The sequence below is a fragment of the Lolium rigidum genome, chromosome 1 (genome assembly GCF_022539505.1).
Source record: "Lolium rigidum isolate FL_2022 chromosome 1, APGP_CSIRO_Lrig_0.1, whole genome shotgun sequence".
Classification (NCBI taxonomy): Eukaryota; Viridiplantae; Streptophyta; class Magnoliopsida; order Poales; family Poaceae; genus Lolium; species Lolium rigidum.
In genome coordinates, this window is record NC_061508.1 from 329,882,055 (window position 1) to 329,907,657 (window position 25,603).

At 44.4% G+C, this 25,603-nt stretch overlaps 1 protein-coding gene across 1 annotated transcript; it reads left to right on the top strand.

The window, feature by feature from the left end:
• The first annotated feature begins 19,802 nt into the window (after window positions 1–19,802).
• LOC124684365 (heptahelical transmembrane protein ADIPOR2-like) lies at window positions 19,803–22,321 on the top strand. The gene is made up of 3 exons (XM_047218693.1): window positions 19,803–20,173; window positions 20,285–20,429; window positions 21,311–22,321. The coding sequence occupies exons 1-3, from the start codon at window positions 19,860–19,862 to the stop codon at window positions 21,980–21,982; spliced, it is 1,131 nt and encodes a 376-aa protein (XP_047074649.1). The 5' UTR covers window positions 19,803–19,859; the 3' UTR covers window positions 21,983–22,321.
• Window positions 22,322–25,603: the final 3,282 nt, after the last annotated feature.

The following is a 25,603-nucleotide window of genomic DNA, read 5'->3' on the forward strand; positions in this document are numbered from 1 at the left end:
TTTGGTATCAGCATAGGCATGGCGCACGGGATAAGGTGCGCCACGGGTAAGCTGTCTAGGGTTTGGTCCCCTCCCACCATGGATCGCCTTTTCAGTTTTCGAAAAAAATAAAATAAATTGAGTTTAAAAATAAAATCCTTCGACATGTCCATGTATTATGTCATCTAGTTACAAGAGAAATTAACAAAAATAAATTTTGAATTTTTTTTTGCAAATTGCGGCATGTATATGTAAAACAGGTTTTCTGGTTGCATACGACCTTCGATGAAAAAGTTTTTTATATCAAAATATTTATACTCAAAATTTTACATCTGATTTCAACCGCCTACTTTTTTGTAGCGATATTTTAAAATCACAAAATATGATAAGGAAAACAAAGATTTTTTAGGTTTTAGGTTTCTAAGGCAAAAAAATATTAAAAGAAAAAAGATAGCCATGGCGCACCTAGACCAAATGGTGTGCCACGCGTAAGCTTCCCGCCTCAAAAATTCAGAATGGTCAGACTCCACCTACCCCCACTATCATCTTATCCACCTCCATCCTCCCTCCTCCACATATCCTCTCCTCCATCATCATCCTCCTCCTCCTCCTCATCTCCTTCCTCTCCTACACTCTGGTGCCTTCCTCTTCGACCTCCTCTCCTCGAAGCACTCCGGCATTCGACTCTCCTCTCCTGCACTCCATCCTCCCCTCTCCTCCCTCTCCTCACCATCCTCTTTCCTCACCATCCTCCAACCTCTCCCATGCACCATCCAATTGGGAAAACAAAACGAGCAAAAAAGAAATAGTGCTAGATGAACGGGACAAATAATTCGGAATACAAAAACACGCAAAAAGACAAGCAAAAAAAATCTTGAAAATATGGTGCTAGATCCAGATCTGGATTTGGGGTTTCAAAAAAATTGAATTTTTTTAACGGTGGTGCACCTTGATTAGTTACCCGTTGTGCGCCAAGTCTATTTACATTAGCCATGGTGCACCATGTAGTGCACCGAGTAACTAATACCCATGGTGCGGTAAGCCGTGGCGCACCATATTGCACCGTAGTGCGCCACGGGTAGCAAAAATAGATGCGCCACGGATAGGTTTTTCTGTAGTAGTGTTGGATGACATGTCACTATCTTATAAGTTGGCTATCCTATTAAACTTGGTCTTACTACACGAGGCAAAACTTTTACCCCTTGATCAAAGGAATGTAGAGAGTAACACATAAAGACAACGATGCAGTAGTGCACCGGGCTAAAAAGAACATGCATGTTCCAATTTTGAGACCGCGCAACACATAAGCAGGGATGATTATAGAACCTTCAATAACTTCAAGAGTAAACGAATGGAGATACCAACGGTCAAGGTAGAGAGAGAGAGAGAGAGAGAGAGAGAGAGAGAGAGAGAGGATAATCAAGATAAACCAGCTGTAAATACTTTAGGCACATGATAAATCTATAAGTAGTTATCTAGTTACAACCAAGCTGGCAAATCATACTCTAGAAACCCATCTTAAGATTTTCGATTCTTACCCTCTAGGACCCTTGAAAAGATATTTGAATATACTAAAGCAAGCGTTAAGACAAAAGAAACACTGTAACACACAAGTCAAAATAATATCAACTAAGAAATGTTGTTTCATTATACTTTTCAAGAAATTGTCTACAAAAAAAATATAAATGGCAAAATTATCTTTTGAAAGACCAACAAACTCCACAACAAAAACATTGTTCGGGACTTCGATTTTTGCACGACTGTGTTTGTGGATCTTTGATTTCGCAGCAAATAGTGTTATGTTAATGTTCGACAACATTCTTGCTTCCGTAATTTGATTTGTAACAAGTAAAAACGTTCAATATAATTAAATGATTATTGTGAATGCCAATTACCTACAATATCATCATATTTGTTCCTTAGAACGTAGGTGGGCCTCAAGTTTCCATAGAATCCTCCACATTTGATTTGAATCTTTCTATGTTTGTCCTTTTCTGTGTAGATCATGGTGAATAATTTGAACCAACAAGTCATAGGATGAGCATGCTGTAGAGATTGTAGCCCTATAATCTTACCATGCACAGAATCATATGTGCATGAATGGAGACAGGCAATACTTTTATCGGTCTTCATTTTAGGAGCATTTGAGCTCATCAACAACATTGCATACCTGTTGTACTATAGAAAGAAATACCGCCAAACAACTTGATTGATATAAAATTAGCAAACACAAGATGCTCGCAAGAAACCCACAATGTACTAATGCATATATATTTTCTATTCTAAATCCATCTAATTATTTTTTCCCAATTAGCATCGCAACAATACAAGATATTTCTCAAAGTTTTGTAATGCGTCACTAGTGGGTATGGGGGAGCCCCCCATTGGGAGGTGTCCTCTCTTATGCAACCTTGCACGTAGATCGTTTGGAGTTTCCAGTAGCCCCGTAATATCGCTTGCGTAACATTAATTGCATCATTGAACGCTCTTTTTACTTCTCTCTGTATAATAAGAAATTCTGTACAAAAAACACAATCCTCTTCAATAGATGTGTCCTACCTATAAAGTGAAGTGGTCAATCTAACTAACTTGGAGCACACCGTAAACATTACGTGAGTTCGGTACTTCCTCCGTCCACTAAAGAATGGCTCAGCTTTGTCTAACTTTGTATTTTTCTACATAGCAAAACACGTCCAGGTACATGCATATTTCGATAAAAATTGGGCATTCTTTTGTAGATGGAGGAGGGAGTATAATAATTTGTTGATTATAAGGGTAAAAGCTTGAATCGCTGACTTGAGATTTACTACCAACTTCCCAGGAAAATAATGATTTTGAGCATTTTGCATTTTGACGAAAATCCCAAAAAAAAAAAATGTCATAGAGCTACCATACCGCGGAAGTGACGACATCATAGATTCATAGCCGTCAGCTCTTAACCATGTAGCGTCAGAGCACACGTAGGCACGCATGGGTGTTGTTGCAGTTGCCACCCCGTTGACGCAGGTGTGGTCGCTGTCTCGTGCCCGAATTGAAATCCAAATCGATATCCAGTAGACGGGCAACCGGTTGCCCAACCTACACCGCAGGCAGGGAGGCCCGCCTAATTAAACGCCAACACAGCTACAGCCAGCTACTCCAAAATCTTCAGCATATACAGTACCAAAAATAAAACCAGAAAACCCCGACCGATTTGTATTTATTTATCTATTTATTTATTATTGTTGTGCTAAAGATGTTTGCAGGTTTTGGGCAAATACCAATTGTATTTAGTTTATTTCGGTTTGTTTCTTTTGCCTTGTTGATTTTACTTATGTGAAGAAAAAAAATATAAAACAAAAAACTATTAAAGTGGTTGCTACTAATCATGTCTTCCATAATGATTGCTTCTTTTGAAGAGGAAAGGGTTTCAATGGATAATATGGAAGTTGGAAATTTTGAATATCTTATTACAAGGAAAAAGGGAATAAATAATCGAATCATAGAGTTCTGATTTCTACCGAAAGGGAGAAGAGAACAAATCAAGATCGACTAACTTACTGGAAAGAAGCGAAACTTGACTCTCCCACCTTTTCCTAAAGTTCAACGTCTCATTATTCTATTGGATGTTTGATCTCTAGTATTGGTGGATGAGAACATGTTGAGGAGATGTGAAGAAATATGAGGAGAAACTGGGAATAATGCAACATTTCAGGGGGGGGGGGGGGGGGGGGTGATCCGGCCTACCGCTGGTCGGGCCATCCGGTGCCCCCTCATCCATATACCCCAGGAAAGCCTCTGAAGCGGCCACATGTGCAGGAAAGTGCCGAGGCGGATGGTATTTCCATCTGCCCCCCGGATGCTTGTTCCATCCATCCCGAATGCCGGGAGTTGGCCAGTTCCTAGATGCTAGGGCAGATGGTATTTCGATACGCCCCCCAAATGTTCGTTTCGTCTGGCCCAGATGTCGGGGGTTGGCCAGCCCCTAGTTGCCCCTTGATGTCTACGGGAGCTTCTATTCTTGTAGACAGTGTTGGGCCTCCAAGAGCAGAGGTTTGTAGAACAGCAGCAAGTTTCCCTTAAGTGGATACCCAAGGTTTATCGAACTCAGGGAGGAAGAGGTCAAAGATATCCCTCTCATGCAACCCCGCAACCACAAAGCGAGAAGTCTCTTGTGTCCCCAACACACCTAATAGGTGCACTAGTTCGGCGAAGAGATAGTGAAATACAGGTGGTATGAATAAGCAGTAGCAACGGCAACGACACCAGAAAAGTGCTTTGCCCAAGACAGTAAACAAGCAGTAGTAACGCAGCAGTAGTAACGCAAGAAACAAGTAAACAAGCAAGCAACGAAGTATTTAGGAACAAGGCCTAGGGATTACACTTTCACTAGTGGACACTCTCAACATTGATCACATAACGGAACAGATAAATGCATACTCTACACTTTTGTTGGATGATGAACACATTGCGTAGGATTACACGAACCCTCAATGCCGGAGTTAACAAGCTCCACAATAATGCTCATGTTTTAGTAACCTTAAGTGTAAGATAGATCAACAGACTAAACCAAGTACTAGCATAGCATGCACACTCGTCACCTTCATGCATATGTAGGAGGAATAGATCACATCAATATTATCATAGCAATAGTTAACTTCGCAATCTACAAGAGATCATGATCATAGCATAAACCAAGTACTAACACGGTGCACGCATCGTCACCTTTGCACACATGCAGGAGGAATAAACTACTTTAATAACAAATCACTAGAGTAGCACATAGATAAATTGTGATACAAACATGCTGCAATCATAAAGAGATATAAATAAGCACCTCACTATGCCATTCAATGAGTAAGTATTCTGTGAAATATGGCCTAAGAGACCCACACGGTGCACACACTCGTCACCTTTACACACGTGGGACAAGGAGTCTCCGGAGATCACATAAGTAAAACTCACTTGACTAGCATAATGACATCTAGATTACAAGCATCATCATATGAATCTCAATCATGTAAGGCAGCTCATGAGATTATTGTATTGAACTACATAGGAGAGAGATGAACCACATAGCTACCGGTACAGCCCCGAGCCTCGATGGAGAACTACTCCCTCCTCATGGGAGCAGCAGCGGTGATGAAGATGGCGGTGGAGATGGCAGCGGTGTCGATGGAGAAGCCTTCCGGGGCACTTCCCCGCTCCGGCAGGGTGCCGGAACGGAGACTCCTGTCCCCCAGATCTTGGCTTCGTGATGGCGGCGGCTCTGGAAGGTTTTCCGTATCGTGGTTCTTCGCATCAGGGTTTTCGATCCAGGGGCTTTATATAGGCGAAGAGGCGGCGCAGGAGGGCTGACAGGGGGCCAGACTATAGGGCGGCGCGGCCCCCCTCTGGCCGCGCCAGCTCGTAGTTTGGTGGGCCCGTGGCCCCCTCTCGACTTCTCCGGTGTGTTCTGGATGCTTCCGGGGATTCTAAGATCTTTGGCTTTGATTTCGTCCGATTCCGAGAATATTTCGTTACTAGGATTTCTGAAACCAAAAACAGCGAGAAAACGAGAACCGGCACTTCGGCATCTTGTTAATAGGTTAGTTCCGGAAAATGCACGAATATGATATAAAGTGTGCATATAACATGTAGATAACATCAATAATGTGGCATGGAACACAAGAAATTATCGATACGTTGGAGACGTATCGGCATCCCTAAGCTTAGTTCCGCTCGTCCCGAGCAGGTAAAACGATAACAAAGATAATTTCGGAGTGAAATGCCATCATAAACTTGATCATACTATTTGTAAAGCATATGTAGTGAATGCAGCGATCAAAACAATGTATATGACATGGGTAAACAACTGAATCATAAAGCAAAGACTTTTCATGAATAGCACTTCAAGACAAGCATCAATAAGTCTTGCATAAGAGTTGACTCATAAAGCAATAATTCAAAGTAAAGGCAATGAAGCAACACAAAAGAAGATTAAGTTTCAGCGGTTGCTTTCAACTTGTAACATGTATATCTCATGGATATTGTCAACATAGAGTACTATAATAAGTGCAATAAGCAAGTATGTAGGAATCAATGCACAGTTCACACAAGTGTTTGCTTCTTGGGGTGGAGAGAAATAGGTAAACTGACTCAACATTGAAAGTAAAAGAATGGTCCTTCAAAGAGGAAAGCATCGATTGCTATATTTGTGCTAGAGCTTTTATTTTGAAAACATGAAACAATTTTGTCAACGGTAGTAATAAAGCATATGAGTTATGTACATTATATCTTACAAGTTGCAAGTCTCATGCATAGTATACTAATAGTGCCCGCACCTTGTCCTAATTAACTTGGACTACCGGATCTTTGCAATGCACATGTTTTGACCAAGTGTCACAATGGGGTACCTCCATGCCGCCTGTACAAAGGTCTAAGGAGAAAGCTCGCATTTTGGATTTCTCGCTTTTGATTATTCTCAACTTAGACATCCATACCGGGACAACATGGACATCAGATAATGTACTCCTCTTTTATGCATAAGCATGTGGCAACAATTATTATTCTCATATGAGGTTGAGGATATGTGTCCAAACTGAAACTTCCACCATGAATCATGGCTTTAGTTAGCGGCCCAAAGTTCTTCTCTAACAACATGCATGCTCCAACCATGAAGGTGGTAGATCTCTCTTGCTTCAGACAAGACGGACATGCATAGCAACTCACATGATATCCAACAAGGAATAGTTGATGGCGTCCCCGAAACATGGTTACCGCTCAACAAGCAACTTAATAAGAGATAAAGTCCATAAGTACATATTCAATACTACAATAGTTTTTAAGCTATTTGTCCCATGAGCTATATATTGCAAAGGTGAATGGTGGAATTTTAAAGGTAGCACTCAAGCAATTTACTTTGGAATGGCGGGAAAATACCATGTAGTATAGGTAGATATGGTGGACACAAATGGCATAGTGGTTGGCTCGAGTATTTTGGATGCATGAGAAGTATTCCCTCTCGATACACGGTTTAGGCTAGCAAGGCTTATTTGAAACAAACACAAGGATGAACTGGTGCAGCAAAACTCACATAAAAGACATATTGAAAACATTATAAGACTCTACACCGTCTTCCTTGTTGTTCAAACTCAATACTAGAAATTATCTAGACTTTAGAGAGACCAATTATGCAAACCAAATTTTAGCATGCTCTATGTATTCTTCACTAATAGGTGCAAAGTATATGATGCAAGAGCTTAAACATGAGCACAACAATTGCCAAGTATCAAATTATCCAAGACATTTTAGAGTTACTACATGTAGCATTTTCCAATTCCAACCGTATAACAATTTAACGAAGGAGAAACTTCGCCATGAATACTATGAGTAGAACCTAAGGACATATTTGTCCATATGCAACAGCGGAGCGTGTCTCTCTCCCATAAAGTGAATGCTAGGATCCATTTTATTCAAACAAAACAAAAAAATAAAAACAAACCGACGCTCCAAGCAAAGTACATAAGATGTGGCCGAATAAAAATATAGTTTCAGGGGAGGAACCTGATAATGTTGTCGATGAAGAAGGGGATGCCTTGGGCATCCCCAAGCTTAGACGCTTGAGTCTTCTTAATATATGCAGGGGTGAACCACCGGGGCATCCCCAAGCTTAGAGCTTTCACTCTCCTTGATCATATTGCATCATACTCCTCTCTTGATCCTTGAAAACTTCCTCCACACCAAACTCGAAACAACTCATTAGAGGGTTAGTGCATAATAAAAATTCACATGTTCAGAGGTGACACAATCATTCTTAACACTTCTGGACATTGCATAAAGCTACTGGACATTAATGGATCAAAGAAATTCATCCAACATAGCAAAAGAGGCAATGCGAAATAAAAGACAGAATCTGTCAAAACAGAACAGTCCGTAAAGATGGATTTTATTAGGCCACCAGACTTGCTCAAACGAAAATGCTCAAATTGAATGAAAGTTGCGTACATATCTGAGGATCACTCACGTAAATTGGCATAATTTTCTGAGTTACCTACAGAGAATTAGACCCAGATTCGTGACAGCAAAGAAATCTGTTTCTGCGCAGTAATCCAAATCTAGTACTTACTTTACTATCAAAGACTTTACTTGGCACAACAAAACACAAAACTAAGATAAGGAGAGGTTGCTACAGTAGTAAACAACTTCCAAGACACAAATATAAAACAAAGTACTGTAGCAAAATAACACATGGGTTATCTCCCAAGAAGTTCTTTCTTTTTAGCCATTAAGATGGGCTCAGCAGTTTTAATGATGCACTCACAAGAAATAGTATTTGAAGCAAAAGAGAGCATCAAGAGGCAAATTTGAAACAAATTTAAGTCTAATATGCTTCCTATGCATAGGAATCTTGTAAATAAACAAGTTCATGAAGAGCAAAGTAACAAGCATAGGAAGATAAAACAAGTGTAGCTTCAAAAATTTCAGCACATAGAGAGGTGTTTTAGTAACATGAAAATTTCTACAACCATTTTTTCCTCTCTCATAATAACTTTCAGTAGCAACATGAGCAAACTCAACAATATAACTATCACATAAAGCATTCTTATCATGAGTCTCATGCATAAAATTATTACTCTCCACATAGGAATAATTAATTTTATTAGTTGTAGTGGGAGCAAATTCAACAAAGTAGCTATCATTATTATTCTCATCAAGTGTAGGAGGCATAGTATAATCACAATAAAATTTACTCTCCATAGTAGGTGGCACCAAAAGACCACTATCATTATCATCATCGAAATAGGAGGCAAAGTATCATCAAAGAAAATTTTCTCCTCAATGCTTGGGGGACTAAAAATATCATGCAAACCAGCTTCCCCAAGCTTAGAACTTTCTATATTATTGTCAACAATGGTGTTCAAAGCGTTCATACTAATATTACTACCGAGCATGCAAAGAAGATTTCATAGGTTTTTTAATTTTCGCATCAAACAATCCATGTTTTAAATCAGGAAATAGAATAAGAAGCTCACTCTTGTACATTATGCCAAACTAGTGTAAACAAGAAACAACAAGATGCAATTGCGGGATCTAAAGGAAATAGCTTCGAGCACACACACGATGGCGCCGTAAAAATACTTTACCCGAGACCGTAGTATGAGAGCCTTTTTACCTTTCCTCCCCGGCAACGGCGCCGGAAAAGTGCTTGATGTCTACGGGAGCTTCTATTCTTGTAGACAGTGTTGGGCCTCCAAGAGCGAGAGGTTTGTAGAACAGCGGCAAGTTTCCCTTAAGTGGATACCCAAGGTTTATCGAACTCGGGGAGGAAGAGGTCAAAGATATCCCTCTCATGCAACCCCGCAACCACAAAGCAAGAAGTCTCTTGTGTCCCCAACACACCTAATAGGTGCACTAGTTCAGCGAAGAGATAGTGAAATACAGGTGGTATGAATAAGCGAGTAGCAACGGCAACGACACCGGAAAAGTGCTTTGCCCAGGACAAGAAACAAGCAGTAGTAACGCGATAGAAACAATAAACAAGCAAGCAACAGCAGTATTTAGGAACAAGGCCTAGGGATTACACTTTCACTAGTGGACACTCTCAACATTGATCACATAACGAACAGATAAATGCATACTCTACACTTTTGTTGGATGATGAACACATTGCGTAGGATTACACGAACCCTCAATGCCGGAGTTAACAAGCTCCACAATAATGCTCATGTTTTAGTAACCTTAAGTGTAAGATAGATCAACGAGACTAAACCAAGTACTAGCATAGCATGCACACTCTGTCACCTTCATGCATATGTAGGAGGAATAGATCACATCAATATTATCATAGCAATAGTTAACTTCGCAATCTACAAGAGATCATGATCATAGCATAAACCAAGTACTAACACGGTGCACGCATTGTCACCTTTGCACACATGCAGGAGGAATAAACTACTTTAATAACAAATCACTAGAGTAGCACATAGATAAATTGTGATACAAACATGCTGCAATCATAAAGAGATATAAATAAGCACCTCACTATGCCATTCAATGAGTAAGTATTCTGTGAAATATGGCCTAAGAGACCCACACGGTGCACACACTATCACCTTTACACACGTGGGACAAGGAGTCTCCGGAGATCACATAAGTAAAACTCACTTGACTAGCATAATGACATCTAGATTACAAGCATCATCATATGAATCTCAATCATGTAAGGCAGCTCATGAGATTATTGTATTGAACTACATAGGAGAGAGATGAACCACATAGCTACCGGTACAGCCCCGAGCCTCGATGGAGAACTACTCCCTCCTCATGGGAGCAGCAGCGGTGATGAAGATGGCGGTGGAGATGGCAGCGGTGTCGATGGAGAAGCCTTCCGGGGCACTTCCCCGCTCCGGCGGGGTGCCGGAACGGAGACTCTGTCCCCCGGATCTTGGCTTCGCGATGGCGGCGGCTGCGGAAGGTTTTCCGTATCGTGGTTCTTCGCATCGGGGTTTTCGATCCGGGGGCTTTATATAGGCGAAGAGGCGGCGCGAGGAGGGCTGACGGGGGGCCGGACTATAGGGCGGCGCGGCCCCCTCCGGCCGCGCCGGCCTGTAGTTTGGTGGGCTCCGTGGCCCCCTCCGACTTCTCCGGTGTGTTCGGATGCTTCCGGGGATTCTAAGATCTTTGGCTTTGATTTCGTCCGATTCCGAGAATATTTCGTTACTAGGATTTCGAAACCAAAAACAGCGAGAAAACGGGAACCGGCACTTCGGCATCTTGTTAATAGGTTAGTTCCAGAAAATGCACGAATATGACATAAAGTGTGCATATAACATGTAGATAACATCAATAATGTGGCATGGAACACAAGAAATTATCGATACGTTGGAGACGTATCACCCCTCTCTTATTCCCCAATAGCTTTTGTAGTTTTGGTGGAATATAAGAGTAAAGGACTTGAGCATCTTGTGTGTTCTTGCCTTTTAATTTGGTGCATCGGTTTAAGTTCTTTGTGGCCATACATGGATTTAAAATTTTGTGAGTTGATTACTCCAATTCGGGTGCTTGTACCCAGAGCTTTCCTCTTTGGTCCTTGGACACCAAACCACTTGTAGTTCTTCTGTGGCATTGAGACCTTCGTGGTGATTACTTGGGAGTCTCAAATTAAGATATGGAGATATCCCCAAGCTTGCACGGGCGCAGGGAGGTTATGGTGAGCCATTGTGGCACTTCGGAGAGCATTGTGCATCCACACCGCTCCAATGGCAACTAGCTTCCTTTGGGAAGTGAACTTTGCGATACATGGTCATCTCCGTGTCCCCTCGGTTATTCCTATACCTGAACTCTTTACTTATGCACTTTACCTTGTGATAGCTTTTGTGGTTGATTTTGTATATCTGTCTATCACATAGTTCCTTGTATTACTTAGCATAAGTTGTTGGCGCACATAGGTGAACCTAGTTCATATAGGTTTTGGACGTCCCAGATTAAACACTATTTTTATTCCGCATATCTGAAGCTCATCTCGTAAAAGTTTTAAATTGACTATTCACCCCCTCTAGGCGACATACGTGTCCTTTCAGTACTTTTTTATATGGATGATTAAAATTACACTCATTCCTTCTTGAAAAGGACATAGGATGTCAAGGACTTATCTAACTTTGAATATATCTATATACTCTGCTTTTTTAGGGTGGACAGAGTACAAGTTTTTAAGTGTTCAACACACATTGAAAAGTAAATCTCAACATCACGATAAGAGTAAACGGGAAATCCCCCGTGGCCTAAGGCGTGCAAAAGGGAAAACATCATGGCTTAGGGCATGCAAAGGTCAAAGAAAACTACGTTGGATCGATGTTGTAAACTATTCGAGGGTGGAACACATGGGGGGAGCTGCTAGTTTGCTCAAAGACCACCTTCCCAGCAGTGGCAGGTTGCATCCCGTCAACCACATTAACCAGCTCAACAAGATCTCACTTGTACTCCCTCCGCCCCAAATAAGGTGTCTTAGTCAAATCTAAGACACCCTATTTGGGATGGACGGAGTACCTTTTATGGGTATTTGTATGATGCAGACAAATACACACTAGTGGTTCAAAGCATTGCATTAGGACGAGGAAAATTGCAGCTTTCACCATGTCCTACTTCATGTGTTGCACAAAGAACCACCTCCTACGGACCTTACATTTTAATGCTTCAAATCATGAAAGTTTATAACCTTTGAGAAATATTTAAAATGGTTTTCATCCAAATATGTTTTTTTTTCTGATGTGCACTACGATATATTAGAACAATTTTATATGAAGAATCAATGGTTACTCACAAAATTAAACTATGCAATTTTGCAAATCAAATACTAGTGACAAACTAAACAAATCATTGAAAACTAATTGTTCCTCCAAAGTTTATGATTCTTTATCGATTCCTTATTGTATATAACATAGGTATGAACAATTTATGAATCAGTAAATCACACCCTATAAAGCATCTATGAATTTTTTTATTTTTGTAAGTATGATTATTTTCCTATAATCTATTTAGCGGGTTATGAGTATTTTCTAATATGATTTTGTACACACACGCATGGGCGTGGGTGTGTTCTGGGCCATCGATTTATTCCTCGAAATTCCCGCTCGTCTTGGTAGATGAAAATATTCTTTTCTCTCTCCTCCTTTTATCCGAATCCCAAAGTAAAACAAACGGTTACAAAAACACCCACACCCATATGTGTAAGTACAAAAATATTTCCCAGAAAAGAACATTTTAAAGTGAAAAGTTGATGATACATATAGAATTGAGTCTATTACATTAATTTCATAATTTTTGGAGAACAATATTTTTATGAGATTTTAAGTTTTTACTATAATTTTGAAAATGAACACTCAAATACCAATCAAATGTAAGTAAATATATCTGAAACATATAAAACTTAAAAGTTTTGTACATCAATTGAAGCAATGCGAGGCAAATGTGTTGTCCTACAATCAATTGAGCGAGTTGGTTGGTTAGATAACCAAGCGGCGAAAATCACAATATATTAGACAATTATTACCAGACAGAAACCGCAAAACAAAACTGTTCAGGTGATGTTTTGTGCAACACATGGGGGAAGTTACAAGTTCCTCCACTAGGACTGTCTATATATTGCCCTGCTTTCTAGGTAAATATTGACATCTTAGGCTAGTCACAAGCAGTTACGGAGCGACCAAGTCGTTGGTATTTGTAAAACTTATTGTGTCTTTTATATGTAGATAACCGATAATGCACTCTCTCTATCCTAGTGAACATGGCACAATATTTTATTACTCTGTCTAAATACATCTAAATTTAGATAAATTTAAAATATCCTTTATTGGACAAAGTGAGTACGATTTTCCATAAATTAAAGCGCAGGGGTGTGGTTTACCCTATTTGTTCCAAGACTACACTTCTCACCCATTTATTTGGAGATAAAATATCGAGAGAGAGAGAGAGACAAAGAGAGCTGTTAATTGGGACATTGGGCATTGGCCGTGCATGTACAATTTCACATGTGGACCGAGGAGAAATTATTGCAACGTTGGGAGCGAGAGGGTAGATCTGCATGTCATGTGGGAGAGAAACAAGGAGACAACTCGCTGTGGGAGATAAAATCCAGGAACATATCACACGATTTAGGGTTATGTTTGCAGAAATTTTCTCTCACGGGAGTCCCCTTTATACAAGAGGCAAAACTTTCACCCCCTAGATCAAGGGAATGTAGGGAGCAACACATAAAGAGAACACTACAATAGTGTACCAGGCTAAAAAAAAACATGCATGTTTCAATTTTGAGACCACGAAACACATATGGGAACCTTTAGTAACTTCAAAAGTAAATTATATCATGATAGAATATACAAATGAAGATACCAACATGCAAGGTAAGGGGGTGGGGGGAGTATAATCGAGACAAACTCGTTGTAAATATCTTAGACACATGATAAATCTATAGATATCTACAACCAAGCTAGGAAATCATACTCTGGAAACCTATTTTAAGATGTTAGATTCTTACCCTTAAGGATCCTTGAAAAGATATATGAATATACTAAAGCAAGCGTTAGTACAGAACAAACATTGCAACACAAGTGAAAATAATATAAACTAAGAAATTTCATTTTGGAAAACCACTATACCTTGCAAGAAATTGTGTTTAGGGAAAAAGATTATAAACACTAAAATTAGATTTTGAAAGACCAACAAACTTCTACAACAAAACATGATTTATGACTTTGCATTTTTGCACAGATGTGTTTGTGGATCTTTGATTTCATAACAGATATTGTTATCTTGATATTTAGCAACATTCTTGCTTGAGTAATTTTGATACGCTGATTTGTAAACAAGTAAAAATGTTCAATATAATTAAGTGATTATTGTGGATGTCAAGTATTTACAATATCATCAAATTTTCCTTAAAACGTAGGTGGGCCTCAAGTTTCCACATAATTCTCCTTGTTGTATTTTAATCTTTCTATCGTTACCATGTACTAGTTAGTTAACAGTGAACATTCTGAGCCAGCGATTCATACACAGAGCATGTTGTACAGATTTCAGTCTGATGATCCTGACAAGCACAGAATCAAACGCCCATGAATGACAAGAAAACACATTCTTCATCGGTCTTCATTTTAGTAGCATGTGTGCTCATCAATAACATCACATTCTTGTTGTAGTGCATAATAACGATACTGCCAAAATGGATGTTTGCAATGAAAATAGCAGACCCAATAGTTGCAAGAAAAACACATCAGAGTAATACATATTCTTTATTGTAAATGCATCTATTCAATTTTTTCCATTACGTCGCAACAAACAAGATATTTCTTAAAGCTTTGGATGCATCACGTGGATATGGGGAAGTCTCTCATTGGGAGGTGTCTTCTCTTATGCAACCTTGCATGTACTAGATCGTTTTTTATTTTCTAGTAGCCTCATAATGCCGCTTGCCTAACATTGCATCAGTGAAGGCTTGAAATTATGTAAAACACAATCCTCCCGAGTGTTCTGGAGCAGAGATATCCTTGGGAAGATTTCCGGTACATATGTCCTATCTGTGAAGTGAAGTGATCAATTTAACTAAACTTGGAGCATACTGTAAACATTATGTGAGTTTAATACTTCACCCATCCACAAAAGAATGGCTCAACTTTTTTAGAACTAAGATACGTATACATATGCGTGCATATTTCGATAAAATTGAGACGTCCTTTTTTTTAGGCGGTGGAAGGATTATAAATTGTTTATTATATGCGGGTAGAGCTTGAATCGCCGCGTCGAGATTTATTAGAGCAGGTCTAACAGACCCCGTAAAAGGGGCAAACCCGTATAATAACCGCCGATTTGAGGGTTTCGCGTCTACCCGGCCGTCTAGCACGCCCCGTAAAAACAGCCCCCGCATCGTTTTTTGTTGTTTTCGACTACGGGGCGGGTCGTCGCCCCCTACTTGTGCGGGGTGGGAGCGGGGATAGTGGGCGAAACCAGTATCGCCCACTCCACTGCGCGCGAAGCATTTCGCTGAAGCCAACTACCGCCGCCGCCGACCGATCTCCTCCCCCGCGCCCTTCCCGGCCGGATCCCGCTGCCATGGATCGTCCGCAAGAGCCGCCTACCGCCGGCGATGCATCTCCTCCGGCCGCGGTGGTCGATGTCGCCGTCGGAGCTGCGCCGAACGCCGGCGCGGTGTCGGCCATGATCTCCGCCACCATCCCGTCGAAGAGGAAGAGGATCCCGGAGCAATTCTTCGAAGCACCTGCGGCGGCGGCCGCAGCAGCGCCGGCCGCAGCTTCGCCGGCCATAGCCCCGCCTACTGCCAAGAAGGGGGGCAGGCTGAAGACCAAGGCGGCCGGGCCGAGGGGCGTCGCGCCGGCCAAGGTGCGGACAAAGGCAATCAGCCGCATCGGCCTCGCGCCTCCACCGCCCTCCAAGGCCACGCCCTCTCCTCCCTCCGTTCCGTCCGATGCGCCGCCCGCGCCGCCGCCATCCACCATGGACGTAGACAAGGTGTTCGATGTTGAGTCCACAACATCCTACATGGACATGCTCAACGGTTCCGCGGTGAATTTGGACGCCGGTATCGATGCATTCGATGTCGAGTGCAACGTTGAAGAGATTGATGAGGAGGAGGAGGATGAGGGTGACGAGGAGGAGGTGGTTGAGGTTGATCCGGCTACCGCCGGTTCTTCGTCGGCGCCGAAGCCACGCACGGCGAACTACAGCGAGATCGAAGACGCCATCTTGGTCCGTGCTTGGAGCAAGGTGGGGATGGATGCGTGCACCGGAGTGGACCAAGGCGGCAAGCGCTATTGGCAGCGCATTGAGGATCCGTACCACCAAGCTGAAGCCTCGCACGAAGAGCATGGCGGACAGATCCTACCGCTCCCTTGAAGGCCGATGGAACATCATCAAGCCGGCTTGTTCTCGTTGGAGTGCTGCCATGGATCAAGTGGCCGACAACCCCCCTAGTGGATGCGTGCCGGAGGACTATGTAAGTTTTCCTTGTGTTGATGATGTGCTATCCATATTATGTGTTGATGATGTGGAAACATCTCCTCATACTATTGTTGTGCAGCCCAAGTATGCTCAAGCACGGTACAAGGACATGGCCGGCTCTAAGAACAAGGAATTTAAGAAGTGAGCCTAGCTCACTTGGTTAGGGAAGTGGATGTACAACCCAGCCACCCAGGTTCAAGTCTCCAGGGACGCGAATTTGGGTTCTTGTTATTTAAAAACAAAATCACTGTAGGGGCTTCCCCTACCGTATTCCTTTCAAAAAAAAAAGAACAAGGAATTTCAATTTCAACATTGCTTTTCCATCCTTCAACATCTTCCTAAGTGGAAGTTGCGGGACAACGAGCCAAAGTGCAAGAAGGAGGCACTTCTCACCATGGATGATGAAGCGAAGGACATGAGTGGGAGAAACACCGGCAAGCCCGAGGGCAACAAGAAGGCCAAGGAGAGGGTCAAGGTAGAACTTGAAGCAGCTAGCTTCCGGGAGAAGTTGGATCAACTCATGAAGTCCAAGGAGGCATTGACGATGAAGACGTTGGAGACCAAGCTCCTCATCAGCGACAAGAAGAGTGAGGTGAAGCTTGCCAAGGTGCAAGCAAGGAGGGAAGATGCCAAGTTGAAGGCCGAGCTTGACATGAAGATGATCGCAGCCAAAGAAGCCAAGGCCATGAAGGAGCTCTTGGCCAAGGAGAGGGAAATCATGATGATGCGCACCGACGGTATGGACGAGGATCAGCTGGCGTGGTGGAAGGAGACCAAGGCGGACATCATTGCGAGGAAGAAGGCTGCGCGTCAAGCTCGTGCTCAAGGTGAGTCTCCGGCGAGCGGTGGCGCCGGTGGCGATGGATCCGTTGATGGTTGATCACATTTGGGAACTTCCGTGGCTTGAACATTGCCTATGATCGCGTTGTGATGTTAAAACTATGAATTATGCATCACATATTTTGGATGTGCTATGTTTGATGTGAAATTGTTGTGCAAATTGCTCGTCTAAAACCCTGTTTTGAGGGTCGGAAACTCGGACGAGCTAGCAGAACCCGTATCCCCTCCCCGTAAAACAGAATATGGGGATACGGGTTCTGCTAGCTCGTCCGAGTTTTCGGCCGGTGAAAACCGAATACAGGGCCCTCTACTCGCGTTATACGGGGTGAAAAAATATGGGGACTGTTAGACATGCTCTTACTAACTTAGTTCGGATCATTACATTTGATGAATCCGAAGCAGGTCCTACCGTATTGCGGAAATGACGGCATTATAGTCGTCAGCTCTTAACCATGTAGCGTCAGAGCACACGTAGGCACGCACGCATGGGTGCTGTTGCAGTTGCCACCCCGTTGACGCAGGCGTGCCACTTCGCACCACCGGTCCGCAAACCGCAAACCGGGCGTCACGCCGCGTGGTGCGGAGCGTGGAGACGCGTCCCCGCGCTTTCCTCTTCTACCTCGCTGCTGCCGTCGCTGTCTCGTGCCCGAATTGAAATCCAAATCCAGTAGACGGGCAACCGGTTGCCCAACCTACACCGCAGGCCCGCCTAATTAAACGCCACCACAGCTACGGCCAGCTACTCCAAAATAAATTCATCACACAGTACAAAAAAAATAAAACCAAAAAGCCCCGACCGATTTATTTCTTTCTTCTTTCTAGAGCTTTCGTGCGACAGGCAGCAGGATGACTTGTCAGAGAGAGAAACCCAACGTCGATTTCCTGCGCGCGGGCGGGGAGTCAAACGTCAACGGCCCCATGCGGAGGGAAACGTGAGCCGCCCCCAGCGAGTGAAGCCACTCTGCCGCACGTTCCTCGCGCCATCCGCGTTGTGTTTCCCCGACAGCTCGCCAACCTCCCCAACCATCCTCGCCGTCCCTCCATCAATCCCCAATTCATTGCCTATCCCGATCTCCGGAACATGTCAACGGTGACGTTTGTTATTAGTCTCAACGCTCGTGGCCTCTTTTTTCAGAAAAAGAAACAACTTGTTTCTGTATGAGTTATTGTCTGTGTTTTCTCTTTTTCTCGGGTGGATGTTGTTGTCCTTTATGTGTGTGAGCTCATCCCAACCCTCCTGCCATGATTCAATGCGGATTTTGTTTGTGTGTTACAAATTCTGAGTCGATTGATCCTCAGTTAGATGGTGTTGTAAAATCTCGGTTGCAGGCAATATTGCAAGTCACCATGAGCCCGAGTTACAAAGCATCATAAATTTTGTCCTTCAAAGGAATTTGGAGCATGCCGATCAATTGACCACGCCAAGCCGCGCGCACCAGTGAATCTTTCGGTCTGTCGAGGCCTAATACAGGTTGTCGCGCTCTTCTTCCTTAGGTCCAGCGCGCGCCGCGCCTTCCCGCAACCGCATCTCCCCTACCCCTTGCTCAAACGCGGGGTGAAGGAGAAGTTCGCGACATCCGTGGCGAGCCGTAACCCGGCACATGGCGTCGCGATCCACGAGCCACGTCAACATGCGCACGACGGAAATGGCATGCGCCGACCGAAGTCGAAGGTGAACGAGGAGGTCGACAACAACGTCAACTCGATGATGAACACCTATCTTCGCCAGCAACACCTCCTCGCGAGCGCGGGCGATCCCGTTGACATGACTGCCTAAACAAGGCGTGGGTAGACTCTGTGAACAACCACGCATCATTGGAGGGAAGCATCGAGGACGTGATTTCAGGTGTGTGGTTTAGATGTAAGTTTTCGAATATCTTTTTGGGGGACACTGCTTGGATCGTCCTCAAAACATGGCACGAAGCGGCTGCAGCCCCTAAGCGGTCGATCTAGAAATATCTCGGTTATAACTTAACTTGCAACTCAAATATATAATTTAAGATGCAAATTTAACACTCCCTCGGATCTAAGCTAGCTAATTGACCCCATTTTATATCTAAATACAGAGTCAAGATGGAGTCAATTAATTTAGATCGGATGGAATAGTGTAGAAGTCGACCGAGAACAATCGAGCTAGTAGCTCACTCTATGCAGGACCCTTTTTTAAGAGAAAACAACAGGAAAAGGATTTTTGTTTTGCGAATCAAGAGCTTTTAAGAGAAAACATGAAAAGGATTCAATCCGGTTTAGATACGTACAAACGTGCTGCTAATCTGGTACTGTAGCTTGATTAGGATTCGTGGTCTTCCTTGGTCCGGGTGGGCCCGTGATCGAGGCGGCTACCGTTCTTCGACTCGGAGCAGGAGTGTTGGACTCACGGCTGCACACGGCGGGGCACCCACACAACACAAACACAAACACAGACGAGCCGCCCCATCTATATATGCGCGCCATATGGCCTCTGACCAACGCCGTGCCATGCGTGTCGCCCCTCCCTCTAGTCATCCCAGAGTCCCGACCCCGCACCATCTCCGTCCACCGCGCCGGCAACGAGCACCAGACGCTCCCACATGGCGACGACGACCACCACGACCATGACGACGACGCGGCGCCACCGCGGCGGAGGGTGCTGCGGGCACGCCGCCGACCTGGCCGACGACGACGACATCGTAATGCTGTCGAGGCCGGCGCTGGAGGAGGAGCTGGGGGAGAAGGAGAATCTGCAGGGGTGGGGGAAGCTGCCGCGGCTGTCGCGGTTCGAGGAGCTGCCGGACTACCTCCGCGACAACGAGTTCATCCGGGGGCACTACCGCTCCGAGTGGTCCGTCCGCGACGCCCTCCGCAGCGTCTTCGCCTGGCACAACGAGACGCTCAACGTCTGGACGTACGTCGCCGGCTTCCTCATCCGATTGATTTCATCGTCTGAATCCTCTGCCCAAAGCAGTTCTTTGTGGATGTTTGATCTGACGAGATATGTTAATGCTGTTTCTTGCAGTCATCTAGGAGGCTTCTTCCTGTTCCTCGGCCTCGCCGTCGCCAACGAGATGGAGTGGGCGGCCGGCGCTCCGGCACCGGCCTTCATGACGATGGTGATGACCTCAGCCAACGCGTCGTCGTGGGCGGCCAACAACACCAGCTCGGTAAGAAAGAGAGAACTCTTCGTCTGACTATTCTTTTACTAGTCCTCTAGTTAGGATCGTTGCACGTTCAAAAATCTTTTTATTTTATTCAACCAAAAGATTACGTACAAGAGTAGACTAGTATTACTAGGTTCCAGCTGCAAAACTACCTGTAGCCAACGAAATTCCAGAAGAATTCTTCTAGCCTACCTGTCAACAATTGTTTTTACCAACTGAAACCAAGGAGAATTCTTCAAGCCTACTACCTGCCAACTATTGTTTTCACAAACTGAAACCGACGAGGATTCTTCAGGCCTACCTGCCAACTATTGTTTTTATCGACAACTAAAAGCCGAGGAGAATTCTTCAAGCCTACCTGCTTGCAGCTCGTACCAGACTCACTGTCTCTATAAAATCCTAGTGTCAGTAGTACTACAAATGGCCTATATCATAATATTTCATATAGTATCACCGTTAGCTGCGTACCTTACATACAGTAGGGCATGCTCTGTTCTCGACACTGAGCTGGACGGCAGCTATGTGTCGGGTGTAAGGAACTGCATTTTCTGGGCCTGGATTAATTAGGATAGCGTCTCTGTCTGAGGAATCCAACTACTAACAGGCAGGAAATTTTGCGATTCAGTTATTCATTCTCAGGACCATCTTTTCAAAATTAAACATGTCGACCCACACCTAATTACAGCTCAAGTCTTCAGAGTGGTCACCTACCGGCACAGTTTCTTGTCTTTCGCGTAAAAGAAACAGTTTCGAGATTTTGCTGCACATTACCGAACAACACATATTTCCTTACCATACTTCCAATGTCAACTCTGAATTTTCACTATTTGACAGTGCTTATGCTGATATGTTACTGACCGGTGATTTCCCTTTGGTTTGAGCAGATCCTGGCGAGCCAGAGCGCGCTGGCCTCCGTCGCCGGGCACGCAGTGGCGAGGTGGCCGCGGACGGTGTTCGTCTACGGCGCCATGACTTGCCTCTCCGTGAGCGCGGCGGCGCACCTGCTGGCGTCCCACTCGCGCCGCTTCAGCCGGCTCTTCTGGCAGCTCGACTACGCCGGCATCGCCGTTATGATCGTCTCCTCCTTCTTCCCGCCCGTCTACTACACCTTCCTCGGAAGCCCTGTCGCGCAGCTCGTCTACCTCTCCGCCATCACCCTGCTTGGGGCGCTCGTCGTCGCCGCGCTGCTCGCACCCGCCCGGTCCTCGCCAAGGCTCCGGCACATCCGCGCGGGGCTCTTCGTGTCCATGGGCCTCTCGGGCGTCGTGCCGGCGATGCACGCGCTCTGGCTCAACTGGGGCCACCCCGAGTGCTACTTCGCGCTCTCGCTTGAGCTCGCCATGGGGGTCGTGTACGCGACGGGGGCAGGGTTCTACGTCGCCAGGGTGCCCGAGAGGTGGCGCCCGGGCATGTTCGACTGCGTTGGTCACAGCCACCAGATCTTCCACGTGCTCGTGCTCGTCGGCGCGCTCTTGCACTACGTCGCCACCGCCATCCTCATCGGCTGGCGCGAGGCCATGGCTGCCGCCGCCGGTGCGGCGACGGCATTGTTGTGACGCGCAGAGCGAAACGTGATCATGTGAACGTCGTAGGCGTAGGGTGTGACATTGATTCGTTTATTCGTGCATGTAGCGTAGATCATTCTTTGGATTCGAGTACTCGACGCATGTGTATCAGCAGTTTGTGGTGATGCTGGTGTGACTCTGTAACAACACTAAATGCAGTGTGCGTGGGCAGCAACTGGGTTACAAATCCTTATACTCCCAAATTGGGACGGGCTTCAAGTGTATAGCTCATAAGATAGCAATGTAACCTGCAAGTCCTTGTAATTCTTTGCAGTTCATCAGCATATTGCTTTGAACTGTAAATTCTGAATCATTATGTTTTGTTACAAACACCAGTTCAATTTTAGGGCCAAATCGTAAGTCTATCTCTGATTCTTCTGTACCTACCAATCAGTGACCAGCACTAGAATTATCCGCAGTTCACCTCGAAATAGAAATCTGATGGAACCAGCAAAATGAAAAGCTGGAGTAGAAGAACATCAATCAATTCAGCTCAAAGACAGAAACACGAGAAGCGTGATCGTCGCAAGTTCTTCAAATTCTTTGCAGTTCATCACGCAATGAGAACGTAGCAACACGTGTAGGAAGAAGTTCAGAGGAATGCGAGCCGCGGCTCTCTCCATCGCCGTTAGGTACCAGAGCGGATTTCAACACATGGGGCAACGGGCTTGTTGTCAGTAATTTTAATTCGTGCATTGATGTACCATTATAATATGACCGTGTTTGTAAGTGGTAGATCTCTTCGTTCCATAATTCATACCGATGTTCTACTTCAAATTTAAACTAGGACAAAAAAATTTGGACCGAGGGAGTATTAGATTGTCAAGCACAATAAATTTGGCTTTTTCTCCAAATACTTAAACCATAGCAAATCTGAAATATAAATTAGACTTCATGTTAGCATCTTTAGTTCTTGATGACTATGTGGATATAGTCCTATGTTAGTATATATGAACTACCGCCCGCAAAAAAATTCCAAACCTAAACATAATTCTTTTTTGGAATGGATCTGACACCCGGCCATAGAACGGCAGCATACGGAAAAAATTAAAGATGAAGAGGATGAGAGGACGCGAGGCTATACCTGCACGGCTGCACTGCTTGGAAAAATGCCCGCCGCCGTGACGAGAGCTGCACGGCCGGGAAGGGGCGGAAGCCGATCGAGGGCAACACCAAGACACGAAAATTAAAGCCAAGAATTGTGAAACCAAGTGGCCCAGGTAGAGTCTGCAGGATTTTCCAGCGGGCCAGCGAATGAATTGTGAAGCCTATATAACTACATAGGCCTATTCGAAAATCTTGGGGCCCTCTGCACATGTGGCCTGCCATCGGCCGTTTTGGATGCAATTTTTTTGCAGGGAAAGAAAAGAAGAATCATCATCATACACGGCCGGGTTGCCTGGGCGTGCTCGCAAGAAACCACCGAGGCGGAAGATTACGATCGAGCGACGAACCCTAACGGCGAGGAGGAACGCACGTACGTCCGCGCCAAAAACCTACCGGAATTTCACGCCTTTCCAACCGATCTTAATCCAGTAGCATAGCGCGCGGCCTGCCGAAACGAGAGGAGCTAGGGGCGGCCGATGGCGGCGAGGAGGCTCGGGGGCTTCATGGTCCAGCGAGCGGAGGCCGCGGTAGCGGGCGGACGACGCCGTCTCGGGCCAAGGCTCATGCACACCGACGAGGTACATCTTAAATAACCTGAGCTGACATCTTCTACCTAGCGTGATTCAATTTTAGTACTTGTTTTGCTGCGTGCGCAAATATGTCACGAGACAAAGGATTTAGCGATTAGGACACGTCCGGCATCATGCAATTGAGATAGCGTGACTAACGCTCGAGACTTAATTAACATACTATGTCTTGGTAGATATGTTTTATTGCGGGTCTAAACAAAGTGCAAACAACAGACAAACACGGATCTTCAAGCAGAAACAAAATCTAACGGTGAAGCACGTGACTGAAACTTAGCAATTCCATTATTTCCTAAGCTCACTGCCAGCACTTCTGAAATCTTGTTCCCCTACGCATTCAGCAGTGTCCAGTGCCCTTAATTAGAAACCATGCCTAACATATGTCATTGCCTACATCTATATTAGTGGCTGCTTATTTATTTTTCTTCTTATCTAATCGGTGTTCATTATCTATCTATATGTATCCAGCAAGCTCATGCGGAAATTGTTGCACGCGAGATACAGAAGAAGATAGATGGCCTCTACGATTTGATCGTTAAGGGGGAGAACAATGTTAAGACCAGAAGCTGGGGCGACGCTTTTCTAGTCCTGCATCTTTCGAAAAGAGTCACCCCAAGACCGGCCGACTCTGACTGGTATGACATCAAACAAATAATTACATTTTTCTATTCCTTCTTCCTTTCCTATATATCAAACAGGAGTTGATGTAATCTAATTTGATGTGCCTACAGGTACGATGCATACAAATCAAGAATTGTTCTTAATAAGATCAAGAGAGCAGGCCTCATTTCATTAACCTTCCTGGCCTACAGTCGTTATGATAAGGAAGCTCAGCCATGATGATGGAATGAGAGCAACTGGAGACAAGATCTCACCTCACTGAGAACTATTCTCCGCGCGCGTAAGAAGAAGCAAGACTCAACACAACATCTTGTTTGATGGATAAGAGCTCTTTATTAATTAGAGGGGTGTAAACTTAGTACTATTATTATGATCACCATTAAGGGAATGTTTTTATGATGTGCCAGCTAGAACTTGAGTACAAGTCTAGCACAGGTGGACTGCTATATTTGTGATGTTATCACAATCTAATATAAGGGGTGGGTTGAGTGGCCTGCTGTTTTTGTTGTTTATCCCTGCAAGGTTATTGGAGAGGTGGCGCCCGGGGATGTTCGACTGCGTCGGCACAGCCACCAGATCTTCCACGTTTTCGTGCTCGTCGGTGCGCTAACGCACTATGTTGCTACCGCGATCCTCATCAGCTGGCGCGAGGCCCTGACTGCCGCCTCCGGGGCGGCGTCCGCGTTGTTGTGACGCGCAGAGCTGAAGTCATCATGTGTACGTCGTAGACGTAGGGTGTGACATTGATTCGTTGATTCGTGCACCTAGTGTAGATGATTCTTTGAACCCGACTGCTCGACGCATGTGTATCAGAGTTTGTGGTCTTGTTGGCGAGACTTTGCTACGCTAAATGCCGTAAGAGCGAGCAGCAATTAAGGTGCAAATTCTTACTCCCAAATTGGGATGGGGTTAAAGAGCAATCTCATACGATAGCACAATGTAACCTGTTAGTCCTTGTAATTCTTTGCAGTTCATCAGCACATTGCTTGAACTGTAAATTCTGAATCATTATGCTTTGTTACAAACACCAGTGCAGTTTTGTGGGCAAATCATAAGTCTATCTCTGATTCTGTACCTACCAAACAGTGATAAGTAGTAGAATTATCTGCAGTTCGCCTCGAAACATAAATCAGATGGAATCTACAAAAGGTGAAAATTTGAAAGTTACAGTAAGCACATGAAAACAATTCAGCGTAAAGACAGAAACACAATACACCGCCAGTTTAGTCGTAGAGAGTTTAGTGGTGGTGTGATGCTAAATGTAGTTCCGACCCGCTCATCAAGATCGTCTTGGAAA